The sequence below is a fragment of the Eptesicus fuscus genome, chromosome 10 (genome assembly GCF_027574615.1).
Source record: "Eptesicus fuscus isolate TK198812 chromosome 10, DD_ASM_mEF_20220401, whole genome shotgun sequence".
Classification (NCBI taxonomy): Eukaryota; Metazoa; Chordata; class Mammalia; order Chiroptera; family Vespertilionidae; genus Eptesicus; species Eptesicus fuscus.
Window position 1 is genome coordinate 66,994,357 of NC_072482.1, and position 14,320 is coordinate 67,008,676.

The 14,320-nt window shown below is 46.3% G+C and overlaps 1 protein-coding gene and 1 long non-coding RNA gene across 2 annotated transcripts in view; one reads left to right on the forward strand and one right to left on the reverse strand.

The window, feature by feature from the left end:
* Window positions 1–5,726: 5,726 nt before the first annotated feature.
* Window positions 5,727–14,320, reverse strand: part of GRM1 (glutamate metabotropic receptor 1) — a 307,099-nt gene continuing 298,505 nt past the window's right edge. The window contains exon 8 of the mRNA XM_028140654.2: window positions 5,727–5,787. Coding sequence (XP_027996455.1) covers window positions 5,727–5,787 — 61 coding nt within the window. The remainder of the gene's footprint in view (window positions 5,788–14,320) is intronic.
* Window positions 7,983–13,246, forward strand: LOC129150570 (uncharacterized). Its single transcript, XR_008557277.1, has 3 exons — window positions 7,983–8,032; window positions 12,101–12,375; window positions 13,232–13,246. It is a non-coding gene; the product is annotated as an uncharacterized LOC129150570 (long non-coding RNA).

Sequence of the window (14,320 nt, forward strand, 5' to 3'; positions counted from 1 at the left end):
AAAACACTAACTTGAAAAGATCTATGCACCCCTATGTGCATTGCAGCATTACTAGTAATAGCCAAGATATGAAAACAACTTAGATGTCTATCAACAGACAAATAAAGAAGAAGTAGTATATACATAATGGAATATTATTCAGCAATTTCAAAAGTACATAATCTTGCCATTTGTGATAACACAGATGGAACTGGAGGGTATTATACCAAAAGAAATAAGTCAGATAGAAAAAGACAGCTATCATATGATTGCACTTGTGTGTGGAATTTAAAAACAAAACAAAAGAAATGAACAAACAAAATAGAAACAGACACATAGATATAGAGAACAAGCTGATAGTTACCAAAGGGGAGGGCCTTGAGAAAATAAACGAATGAATAAATAAATAAATGTCCCTCGAGAACAAGTCTGCCCCTGCTTCAACCAGTCTCCACATATACTAGCCAAAAGTGATCTCTGTCTTCCATACACTAACTAGCAAAAGAGGCATCCTTGTATGCCTGGGACTTACATTCCTCACTCACATGGGCTGTTTTCCTCATTGTTCAGGATTTCTATGGGGACCTCTTTTAAAATCATGCACTTCCATGTGTTAAAGGTATTATCAATCATCTGGCAGACAGATATAATCATAATTTAGTTCTGTTTTAATTTGATACACTTTTTATTCTTTTGGTGGGAGATTCTCCCCTCCCCCCCCCACCTTGATCAAAATTAGCAGCTTTCCTTCCCCTAGAGTCTTGCTCTGAATCTGCTGTAAAGTACTGTTTAATTAGGAAGCAGTCCTAATCCCCTAGGGCATTGATCAGAGTAAGAAGATTAGATTCCCCCCCCCCCCAAGGACAACATAAATCGTTTTCTAAAATCCAGAGATAGTGGAGAAAAAAATGTGTCATCTTGTATAAAGTGCAGTACAGAGTGTAAACCTTGGCCCCTGGAGTAGTTATTTCTAACCTGCAGTTCACAGACCGATTGATGTGAATTTACATGGGCATTAAGCATTGTTTTTAGACTGAATCAATAGTACGTCTTTGTAGATTAGGCACTGTTTGTTTTTTGTGTGTTGTTTTTTTTTTTAATATGTTTTTACTGATTTTAGAGAGGAAAGGAGAGGGAGAGATAGAAACATCCAGGAGAAACATCGATCAGCTGCCTCCTGCACGCCCCCTACTGGGGATCGAGCCCATGACCCAGGCATATGCCCTGATTGGGAATTGAACCTGCATGGGAATGTTGGTGCATGGGATGGTGCTCAACCAACTGAGCCACACCAGCTGGCTGGGCACTGTTATTTTAAATGCACGCAAATGCTGTTGTGATAAAATGTACTGCTAGATACAAATGCAGCTAAATCCTGAGGAACTTTTTTGTATTTTGTGTTCAAGTGGCCACTAGTAAAGGTACAAATAATATCATAGATTTTGTTGCAGGTTTAATATCCATTTTGGTTTGTAAAGCAATTATCCTATTTGAAAAGATTTGAAGCCCATTACTGATACCAAGAGAAGAAAAAATGCATAAAATATGGGGCAGCAAAAAGGAATAAATGCACTATAAAAATAAAATGTTACTGTGAAATAAGACTATTATTTAATTTCAGATAACTTCAATACCTTATCACCGCCACCAACTTCTTCCTTCTATTATTTGATTTGACTCAGTTTCCTAAGAAAAGCTCTCTGGTCTAGAAACACCACATAATTGATACAAAGGATCCCATCCTTCTTGCTCTTTCAAAAGACAGGTATCAGGCCTAAACTAATCTCATATTTGAAGATTAAATGCAGTAGTATCTGGTGTAACTACCTTGGGTGGCTAAATATTTTTATTGGTATGGAAGTTATTGGAGGAAACCCCTGTTAGGCCTGAGAGGAAGGAAGGGAAGATATACACCCATAGTGTTCAGAGCTAAGCCGGCCTGGGGCTACAGTTTCAGCTACAATAGGCTTGGGACCTTGCTTTGGTTTTCTTTCATTAAATATTGTGATCCCCCCAAACAGAAAACGCAATATTTACAGCACTGCAGAGACTAATTGGAAGTGGGTGGTGTACACAGATCAGTATATCTTAGCGGTCAGAGTGATACTGTCTCATTTGTCTCAGTAAGTACTAGTTACATCTGCCGAGAACACTGTTCTCTGCTCCAGAAAGGTCTAAAACGGGAATAGCAGTGGGTGGGTGTTTGAGATCAGGAGGAAAGCGTCCTGAACAAGCTGCCTGAGGGGGAAGCTCACACAACACCTGTCTCCCTTATGTCCAATTCCAGGCTTAATAGCTTCCCAACAGACATAAGGATGGCATCCAGAGAGCCCACAGACAGGGAAAGACCTTCACGTAAGGGGGAGGGAAGACACTCCTGGGAGCCCGAGAGGTTAGCATTTGTTTTCTTCTGAAAAGGAAAGTGGAAATAGGAAATGCCATTGGGCCACAGCCTGGAGAGAATGGGGTACCAAGTTAAGAAAACAAGCCAAAGCCACAAACAGGCGTGAGGGTGATTCTGCTCAGGCCTTGTAGCTATGGCTGACACAGGAGGCCTTTCAAGGAAGGGGTAGTGCTGTCTCCACGGATACACGCCAAATATCTCACCTCTACCTGCTTCAGCGCACTGGTACCAAAATGCAGTTTGAGTGGTGATGTTTGGAATCTCAGCCACAGGAACTATTTGAAATCACTTGAATCAGACAACTGTTTTCCCAGGCAACCTCCAGCTAGTCTTCGATACAAACAACTCCCCTGGAATCCAGTTCCACTTCTTGAAGACTTTCCAGAAAAACCTGCATAGTCAGTATCATTCTCTGGGAGCCCATCTGAATGTAATTAAAATCTCTCACCTTTTGACTCACCACTAGTTGTAAGGTAGAGAGTCTGTGACTGTGTTATTCAGGACAAATGCTCTTTGATTACATGAGAACCTGGAGTTTCTGTTGATAGTAAATCTTAAACAGCATTGTGAATTTTATCCCTCTCTTCTTGAGTCTCACCTCAACATAAGCAAGCCAGAGAACTATTTGGCTAGCTGAAATTTCCCATATTAAAAAGTCTAAATATATGGTCCCCTCGACAATATTTGACTTTGAGTAGTGGGCACACGGTACAATATACAGATCTTGTAACATAGAAACACACACCTGAAGCCTATGTGTTCATGTTGACCAATGTCACCTCAATAAATTAAATAAATAAATACATAATACATAAATAAATAAATAAATAAATAAATAAACAGTCCCCCTTTAATAATCTTTAGATCAATCACATTCTTTATCCTAACGCTATATGATACTGGATTAAAAAAAAACAGCACCAAGGAAATCAGTTTGCCTTTATTAAGCCTGAGCTTTCTTCAATGAATTAATAAAGAAATTACCTCAACAAGGTCAATAAAGTAAGGAAGGCCCCATAAACTTTGGACATGGAGTCTACTGTCTTAATAAAATTGACAACTTAATTTCAAGCTGAAGAGCTGAGTTCTGATGGTTACTAAACTTTTCCTAAGCAGATATTAAACATGACTACTGGCTGATTGAAGAAATTCTCATGCCAAAATTTATTTAAAATATCATATTGGTACAGAAGCATTGTTTTAGCAGCCATATGCCAGGTGTAATTAGATTCCCCCGGGAAGTAGAGATGAACCTAGATTATGCTCCCTATTAAGAAATGTCAGGTCAAGCATTATCTTGCTTCTACGGCCCATGCTACCAAACCTATAATTTAAACAGCAATTCATCTGATGCTCTTCAGCTCTACCTGGAGCCCTCACAGTTTGCCCTGGAAATATAAGACAGTTACATTGTTCAGCTGAGATTATTTCTCAGACCCAGGACAGATCTAGGCAGACCATAATGGTCCAGTAGTCACCTTTATTTCCATCATTAGTCCCTTGACCTTTCTTATTTACAAAAGCTATGAGAGCCAAAACCGGTTTGGCTCATGGATAGAGCGTCGGCCTACGGACTGGAAGGTCCCAGGCTCGATTCCAGTCAAGGGCATTACCTTGGTTGCGGGCACATCCCCATAGGGGGTGTGCAGGAGGCAGCTCAATGTTTCTCTCTCATCGACGTTTCTAGCTCTCTATCCCTCTCCCTTCCTCCCTGTAAAAATCAATAAAATATATTTAAAAAAAAAAAACAAAAGCTATGAGAACTGAAGGCCACAGAGAGTGTGTATTTTTCTTTTTCTTTTCAGGAACACCCAAGGCTAAAATTAGCCAGTCTTAGCTTTGAAGCTACCCATATCTTCTTTATCCTGTTTAGTCTCCAGAAAGCAAGCTTGAATAGATCCTGATTTGAAAGTTCTTAACCAACTTGTTAGCTTTGCTGATTGCTGCATTCACCTCCCAAGGATGTAGCTACTTTCAGCCTTTGTTTTTAGGCACTCACCTTCATGTTATGAAATGTTAGGAGACTCTCCTCTCTCTCTGGCCTTGCTGTCATGACAAGACAAGTACATTTACTCTCCCCATCAATACCTTTTGACAGGCAGCCAGCAGCTGTCATAATCAGGACTTCCTTGCTGTGTCCTTGGTCAGACTCAATGCCTGGTACAAGAAACACTCAATGGATTTTGACGGGGAAGAATTTTTTAAAAATGCATCCAAGCAGACTAGAGTGGCTTTGATCTATAAATACAGGAGCCTTCAAACCACCACTTGAAACATATTGACATCGCTACTGTATTTTTCCCTCTAAGAGTCAATATAATTTGGTTTCCATTTGGGCTTTTTAAGGGTCTAGCAGAACACAGACTTCCCAATGCACTCCACTGAGTCAAGAGTAGAGATGCTAGGGCCCCATTCACCAGCCTCCAAGGCCAAGTTCAGTAGCAAACATTTGAACAAATTAGGCCCTTCTCATCTGAAGAGCAATTGAAGCCACAGACACCTCATCAGTGGGTTCCCTCCTGCTGCAGGAATGTGTACCTTTGACTCTCCCAGGAGTTTGGAGGGCTGTAAAGGAACAGCTGAAAATGACCACAGACTCCATGCACAATGAATTGAACATGGTCTTTGTTCTTTTGTTAACTTAAAGAGACACTGTCAAGATCTACAGGTCAAAAATTGGACCAAACATGCATCGTTTTTATCAGATAGGGAAAATCTGATAAAAGCACTCAGAATCCTGGGAAAACAACTACTCTGCTTTTTATAAAACTTTCTTTTTATGGGGCTTACAAAACTTTTGTTTTGTGCTCCCCAAGATGAGGGAGACCCCCAACAGAGGCTCCTGTGAGCGCCCACCCCTGAAACTGACATTGTGGAACTCTTCTAGAAGTTCAAGTATGGCTTTACTTTAATGCAGACAGGATCAATTTCAAACATTTGTGCAACAGCAAAAAGGCAGAAAAAGAAAAGAAAAGGAAAAAGCTCTGTTTGCCAAGGAGAAGCTGACAACTTTGTGAAAGGGGAAAATTCACTTTCGAGCTTGTGAGTGGGAGTCACAAACAAAAGTGAATCTCCATAATCAGAAAAAGTGTTGCATCTTGCATCGAAACATAAAAAAGCGAAAAGACTAACAACTTGACAGTGTCCTTTTAAGAGAGATGGACAACCAAATTAAGGCAGTCGTGCAAACCATGGCACGTAAATGGTTCCTCATTCTGGATGGCATGCACCACATCTTGTTTCCATGTTAGAAAGTGGAAAAACCCAGGAGAGAGAAAGCAAGGGCAAACCGCTCTATTTTCCATGCAGCTTCTCTTACACATTCACTGCAGTGTGGGGGTTTTCAAAGCTGCACATGTGCCGACGGACACTGGCTGGTGGGCGAGAATTCTGGCTGCCTCTTCCTGAAGATTGAAAAGAAAAAGACACCCAGTGAGTGAGTGGTTATGCATGTGTACAGATAAGGTGATGACACCACTCAGGTGGTGCCTGGGGCTGGGGCAGGGCCTGGCCTGGCTCCTGAGCCTTTCTCCACGTCATCTCCACCTCCGTGTCCTAGAACTTCCTTACATATGGCTGCTTCTGACTGCCAGGCTCGTTTCTGAAAGCCACATCAGTGGAGTGCATTCTTTGACTACATCTTTCCAAGTGGCAGACATTATTTTGTTGTGTTTGTGTCTGTCCCAAATTCTCTTTTTCCCTCCCGTCTTGCCACCTCCCTTTATTCCCAATGGTGGTTCATGGTTTTATATCTTACACCACAGCTGCTAATTTTTCTCCATATTATCTATATAATAAACACCCAGTGATCATAACACTATAACAACCAAAAACCGGTCACCAGGAGGTGTATTGATGGGTCCCGTTGGCGCTGGCGGGACTTGATGCTGGGTTCCCGCAGCACGCCGGGTCTGGGTCTCACGCAATTTCATGTGCTGGGCCTCTAGTGTTATTATTAAAGCATTGCTGTCACTTTATATAAAGTCACATGTATCTCCTGGTCTAATGGTAGAGAAGAGGGGAGTGGCAAGAGGTTGAAGGCACCTGTCACAAGGCAGGATGCCCCCTCATTCCTTGGTTGGATGCCTCCTCATATGGCATATAAGGTAGATCAGGCAGGTGAGAGAAGCACTGACTGGACAAGACAAGGATAAGGGGGCAGTCATGTGCAGTCCACCTTTCCATTACTTGTTGGAGAATAAGTAGGTTTCCCATGAACTATGTAGCACTTCAGAAGGTGGTGGGATCAAGCCATCTTCTTGTCACTCCACGTAAGGGGGGTGCCAGTTACAGAGAAGAATTTCAGGAACAATATGTCCAAGGGGAACCATCAGCAGGTACTGTGGTGATATGGATGAGGTTGCTTGAACTGGGAAGAATCTCCCATAGTAGGGAACTCTGCAGTGATTCAGTCCCCTCTAGGGCTCTAAAAAGCCACAATGTTCTCTATGAATCAGCATTGGACCACCTACCCTAAGATCTTGTTGACAATGATCCAGTGTTAATCAGAAGAGGATCACAACAGCTTCAGGCTATACAAAGACCTTGGTCATCTGTCCTCTTTTCCCATCAAAGACAGAGAGGAGGGGGAACTCAGAAGAGCGAGGAGGAACTTACCATGCCCCTTCCCATTCCAAGTGTTTCAGGCTATGGCCTGACATGCTGGGAAGGAGAGGTGTCAGTTTGAAATTTGAAACAAGAATACATAAGAATCACTTTTTAATACCTTAAAGCAAGGAAATTAATCTGAATGTAGAAGGTAGGGGAAAATATTTTCCATAGCACAGTTGATGTTAAGAGAGAACATAATAGAATTTATCAATGTGTGTATTTCCAGTTTGGGCCATTCAATAAACCATTTGAAAATGTGTGATCCACCCAGAACAATTTGAAACCCCCATCTAGAGATGAGATACCATGATATAACCTCAATACTCCTGCAGTAATCCATTTATTTAATATAAGTAGACAAAGAGATAATGATTGCTTTTGAACTTGTGAAAATAATATACTTCTGCTCTTTAATATGCCCATCTGAAATTACAATGGTCATAAAAAACAATGAGAACAATAGCAAGTAGAGGACATAAAGTAATAAAAGTATGATGTGTGAATATGCAAAGGAAATTACCAGTAAGAATGAATAGTTGTAAAATCATAAAAGCCAGCATTTCAGTAAGGGCCTGAGGTCAGTTGAAGACAAGGTCAGTTGAAGACAATTAGAACAAATCAGCCAAGAATGTTGAGATAGAAACCTATAATCTAAATCTATAGCTGGGGGGAACTGATACCAAGAGCTTGTGCATAGATAAAGAAAAATGTTTATATGTCAACAGACTTAATTGTCTTAACTATTCCAGGAAGCAGAAAACCCGCTGTGGAAAGTTACCGGGTTGTAAAATGGAAAGACCCTGCCCCCTAAAATGTATTTAACCTGTGCTCAAACCCTGCTTCGGGGCCCACAACCTCTGCTCTGTGTTCAGAGTATGTTGTGGGACCGGGCATGCCTGTACCAATAAACCCTTTGCTTTTTGCATGAGAAGCCTCTTTTGGTGCTTTGTGAGTGCGGCCAGCGTTCCGGGCGTTACATTTGGAGGTTCCACCGAGATTGCTGCAGCCGCCTTCAGGCTCCAACAGACGCTTCTTGGGGTAAGTAACGGCGCCTCTTGGATAGCGATCGCTTGTCCTTGTCTTCTGTTTGCTGTTTAGTTTGAGGGTTAAGGCTGGCAAATCTGTTTGGTCTGGTGGCTGTCGGGGAGGGGCGTAAGTCTCCCCCGACTGCGACGACAGACGTGTCCTCGGGTCGCAGGCCACATCCCCGGGGGACGCCCTGGTGGAATCTGGGGAGGCCCAGGGACGCCTGGAATCCTCCCATCTGGGGAGGCCCAGGGGCGCCTGGAAACCTCCCATCTGGGGAGGCCCAGGGGCACCTGGAATCCTCCCATCTGTTAGAATACTCTGAAATTCTGTTGCCAGCCAGGTCAATTGGTGCTGTGAGACCTTTTGGATTTTTGTCTGAGCGTGTTGTGTTCGTCCTTGCCTTCTGTTCAATGTTTACTGTCATTTGTATGGTTCTTGTCATGGGTCAGTCCACCTCCACTCCTCTGTCCCTGACCCTGGATCTTTGGTCAGAAAGCCTTTCTGGCTCCTCAGTTCTCTCCCCAGGACCCTGCCGACGACATCGCAGACCGTGATGTTGCCTGTGAAACCAGCTACCCCTTCCCCGCCGCCCTCGGCCCCTCCGTCCTCCCGGACTCACAACCTGATCTGATCCTTTTAGACTCTCCTCCGCCCTGTCCTAGGTTAACAGGTCTCGTGGAGCCCTTAATGTTCTCCCGTCAACCCATTTGGGATGGCTGTCAGCAACTCCTGGGAACCCGCTTCACCACTGAGGGGAGAAACTAGGCTCCTAGAGGCGCGAAAAAATGTTCCCGGGCGGGACGGACGACCAACGCAATTGCAAGACCGCATTGACGACATCTTCCCCCTGCGCCGCCCAGACTGGGACCCTAACACCCCGGAAGGTAGGGAGCATCTGTCCTCCTACCGCCAGGCTCTTGTGGCAGGTCTCCGGGCAGCCTCCAGGCGGCCCACCAATTTGGCTAAGGTAAGGGAAGGCGTTCAGGGGCTCCCCCGAATCGCCCACAGTCTTTTTAGAGAGGTTAATGGAGGCCTATCGGAGGTTTACGCCCTTTGATCCGCAATCAGAGGAACAGAAGGCCTCGGTGGCCATGGCCTTTATTGGCCAATCAGCTGCGGATATAAGGCGTAAACTACGGTGCCTTGATGGGCTCCAGGATTTGACTCTCAGAGACCTAGTTAAGGAGGCAGACAAGGTTTTTCACAAAAGGGAGACAGAGGAGAGACAAGGCATTGACTAAAATCCTGGCCACAGTAGTTAGTAACACAAGAGAAAGGAAGTAGAAAGGGAGGGGACCTGGGTCCACGATGGCAGTCAAATTTGGACTCGGACCAGTGCGCATATTGCAAGGAGAAGGGCCATTGGAAAAGAGACTGTCCCAAAAGGTCCAGGACATGACGGCATGGCTTGAGGAATACCCAGATGCTTGGGCCGAGAAAGCCGGGCTAGGGCTGGCAGAAAATCAACCCCCAGTGGTGGTTACTTTGAAGACCTCTGCAGTCCCAATTCGAGTCAGGCAGTACCCCATGAGCAGGGAGGCTCGAGAAGGAATCAGACCACATATTCAGAAGCTAATCCAGGAGGGGGTTTTGAGGCCCTGCCAGTCGGCTTGGAATACGCCGCTTCTCCCTGTCAAAAAGCCAGGAACAGGGGACTACCGACCAGTACAAGACCTAAGGGAAATTAACAGTAGGGTACAGGACATACATCCCACTGTACCTAACCCCTACAACCTTCTAAGCACCCTCCAACCTGACAGAACCTGGTATACTGTATTAGACTTGAAGGATGCTTTCTTCTGTCTGCGGCTCTGTGAAAGCAGCCAACCATTGTTTGCCTTTGAGTGGACTGATCCGGAGGCCGGGATAGCGGGACAACTGACCTGGACAAGGCTACCCCAGGGCTTTAAGAATTCACCCACCATTTTCGATGAGGCCCTCCACCAGGACCTGGGTCCCTTCAGAACCCGACACCCGGAGGTGACTCTGCTCCAGTATGTAGACGACCTACTGTTGGCTGCACCGTCTCAGGAGGAATGTGAGTATGGGACCCGTTCCCTATTGCAAGAGCTTGCTCAGCTGGGGTACCGGGCGTCAGCTAAGAAGGCCCAGATATGTAGGCGGGAAGTAACTTTCCTAGGATATACTCTCCGGGAAGGAAAGCGGTGGTTGACGGAGGCCCGGAAAAAGACTGTTGTGCAGATTCCCGTACCTGCCTCCAGGAAACAACTCCGAGAGTTCCTGGGGACGGCCGGGTTCTGTAGGCTATGGATCCCGGGGTTTGCGTCATTAGCCGCCCCACTTTATCCACTTCTAAAAGGGGATGCGGAATTTTCCTGGGGGCCAGAACAGCAGCAGGCCTTTGACATCAAGAGGGCCCTATTGTCAGCCCCAGCACTGGCACTCCCCGATGTTGAGCCGAGAAGTCCTAACTCAGACCTTGGGACCCTGGAGGAGGCCAGTGGCCTATCTGTCCAAATGTCTGGACTCAGTAGCAGGAGGATGGCCCCGCTGTTTGAAAGCTATAGCTGCCGCTGCTCTGTTGGCCAAAGACGCTGACCATCATAGCCCCGCATACTCTGGAAAGCGTCATCAGGCAGCCCCCAGACCGATGGCTCTCAAATGCACGCATCACCCATTATCAGAGCATTTTGTTGGATAAGGATCGAGTAACCTTTGGGCCCCCGTCTACCTTAAACCCTGCCACCCTGCTCCGGAGGAAGCTGCGGATCCAGTCTTGCACTCCTGCCAGGACATCTTGGCAGAGGAAGCAGGAATTCGCCGCGACCTGAAGGACCTTCCATTACCCAACTCAGAAGTAACCTGGTTCACGGACGGTAGCAGCTTCCTGCGAGATGGTAAGAGACATGCGGGGGTGGCGGTGGTCAGCAGAACTAAGACCATACGGTCAGCAGGGCTGCCAGAAGGGACCTCAGCCCAGAAAGCAGAGCTAATCGCTCTCACGAGAGCCTTAGAATTGGCTAAAGAAAAAAGGCCACCATCTACACTGACAGCCGCTATGCGTTTGCTACTGCTCATGTACATGGGGCCATATACCAGCAAAGAGGACTACTAACCTCAGCCGGAAAGGACATTAAGCATAAGGCTGAAATCCTTAGGCTACTGGCGGCAGTTCTGCTGCCCACCGAATTGGCTATAGTCCATTGCCCCGGTCATCAGAAAGGATCAGACCCCATAGCTGCAGGGAACCGGCGGGCAGATGAGGAAGCAAAGGCAGCAGCCCTTCGAGGGGCAGAAGTTCTAGCACTAGTGACTAAGACTCATGAGGAGAACCTGACACCCATAACTGCTGAGAGTAAGGAACAACAGGCGACTTCCTACTTACAGCATGTTCATCAGCTCACTCATCTAGGTGCCAGAAAAATGCAAGAACTGCTGAGGGAACAACCCTTTTCCTTAACGGCTACAGAAAACAAGAGGTTGACGGAACAAGTAGCTAAGAATTGTCAAGCCTGCCAGGTTGTGAATGCACATCCATCCCAAACCTCAGAGGGAAAGAGACTAAGGGGGAATGGGCCTGGCCAATTCTGGGAAGTGGACTTTACTGAAATCAGGCCAGCCAAGTATGGGTTAAGATTTCTCTTAGTTTTTGTAGATACTTTCTCAGGATGGGTAGAGGCCTACCCCACCCGGAGGGAAACAGCCCAAGTGGTGGTAAAGAAGATTATGGAAGAACTTTTTCCTCGGTTTGGACTGCCCCAGGTAATTGGGTCAGACAATGGACCTGCTTCCCGTGGCCCAGGTAAGTCAGGGAGTGGCCAGGGTGTTGGGGATTAATTGGAAATTACATTGTGCCTATCGTCCCCAAAGTTCAGGGCAGGTAGAGAGAATGAATAGAACCATTAAGGAGACCTTAACTAAATTGACCTTAGAGACTGGCGTTCAGGACTGGACCTTGCTCCTGCCTTATGCTCTGTTTCGGGCTCGAAACACGCCCTCGTCCCCTATGTACAATCTCACCCCTTTTGAAATTCTGTATGGAACCCCACCTCCGGTCTCAAGAATATCACCCATTCTAGGTAAAGGCTCATTACCCTATACCCCTCTGCTTGCCAGGTTAAAGGCTCTGGAAGGGATCCAGTAATTTGTCTGAATGGAAGCCGTTGGCCTCCGCTTATCAACCAGGAGACCTTAAGGTGCCCCACTCATTCCGAGTCGGAGACTCGGTGCTCGTAAGAAGACACCAGACCCACAGCCTAGAGCCCCGGTGGAAAGGACCCTACGTGGTGCTGCCGACCACCCCGACAGCAGTAAAAGTAGATGACATCACGTCTTGGATCCATGCCTCCCATCTCAAGCCTGCGCCGCAGCAGCCGGGACCAGAATGAACGGTAGAAAAGTCTGACAGTATTAGACACTTGGGATCTGGGAGCAGTAGAAGACCCCACCAAACTCCCCCTGCTCATACGAGATCATGGGCACCATCCCAGCGGTACCCATACCTCGGGGTGCAGTGATTCCCGCCAGGGGTGTGTTCTCGGTAACATTGAATTTTATGTATGCCCCAAGGAAGGGAGGGACCGGGGAAAAATAAGGACTTATGGGGGGCCTGAATCTCTATTGTGCTGCTTGGGGGTGTGAAACAACAGGGGCAGCCTAGTGAATACGAGGTTCCCCAAGGGACTGGATACAGGTATTGAGGAATATCACGGGAAGAGCCAGCACTGATTGTGAAATATGATCCCCTTGTGGGACAGGCATTCTATGTAACGGGTTAAACATTTCCCTCACTGAGAACGGGAAAAAATCAGAGAATCTACAGACATGGGGTCTTAGATTCTATACTCCGGGCTATGATTATAGATTATGGTTTACAATAAGACTGAGACAGGAAGCTGTCCCCGTACCTGTGGGCCCAAACCTTGCCCTTCGCCCACCAGCATCACTTTAATCAGGCAGCAATACTCAGCATTACATGAATCTGAAGGTCTCTAGGATTAGAGACCGCCCACAGAAAAAGGGGGGAATGAATAGTTGTAAAATCATAAAAGCCAGCATTTCAGTAAGGGCCTGAGGTCAGTTGAAGACAAGGTCAGTTGAAGACAATTAGAACAAATCAGCCAAGAATGTTGAGATAGAAACCTATAATCTAAATCTATAGCTGGGGGGAACTGATACCAAGAGCTTGTGCATAGATAAAGAAAAATGTTTATATGTCAACAGACTTAATTGTCTTAACTATTCCAGGAAGCAGAAAACCCGCTGTGGAAAGTTACCGGGTTGTAAAATGGAAAGACCCTGCCCCCTAAAATGTATTTAACCTGTGCTCAAACCCTGCTTCGGGGCCCACAACCTCTGCTCTGTGTTCAGAGTATGTTGTGGGACCGGGCATGCCTGTACCAATAAACCCTTTGCTTTTTGCATGAGAAGCCTCTTTTGGTGCTTTGTGAGTGCGGCCAGCGTTCCGGGCGTTACAAGAAAGATCAATTAACCTGCAAAATAATATTCCAATTCAATTTTTCATGACAGAGGCAGAAAATATACTCAAGACCTTTGGCTCTGCCTTGCTAAACTGCCTGCATCCCCTTGAATCCTCTGTACCTATAGATGATGTTTACATGTTGTCTGGTCCAATGGTCTGGGGAGCCAAGACCCTGGCAGGGCTGGCTTCATGGCACTGTGACTAATGCAGACACGAGGTCCCCCATCAGAAGAGCCCTGTACTTGGGGTTTAGAGCTCCATAGCCATCTTTTTGAAATTCATAATAATTTTATCTCATGATTTGTGTTTTGTGATGTTGGAGAGGAAAATGGAGCATGCACTTTGGACTTGGAGCCTCAGCTCAAGCACAGTCTTGCCTCCCTGAAGTCCCTAAACAGACCTTCCGTTTCTTGCTCTCCTGCCCCCTGGGACTTGAGTCAGCCTAGTCTCCCACTTCCTTCTTCTGCCCTGGGAGCACGACCACCCTTCATGCTGCGAGGATTCTCTGGGCACCAGCAGAGAAGATCAGGGTCCTGTGCACGTGTCCTGTAGCATCTGGAGGCAGCCAATGGCCAGGGCCCTCTCCTTCCTTGACTGGCAGGGCCACTGTGCCTCTTGCCCATCCTCAATGCCAGTGCCTTACAGGTCCCTGAACTGTTGTTGAAATACCCTTGGGAGTGACCTGCCTACTACTGGCTGAAGCAAGAAGCTCGTGGGAAGGCGAGCTCCCTGGTTCAAGTCCTCAGTGGCATCTGCTCAGTGATTGGCTGGATGGGAACGTGGCAACCTGAAAACTGTGCATGTGCATAGTGGAGGCTGCAGCTCTCAGAAGGGCCTGCATTTACCCTGACAAC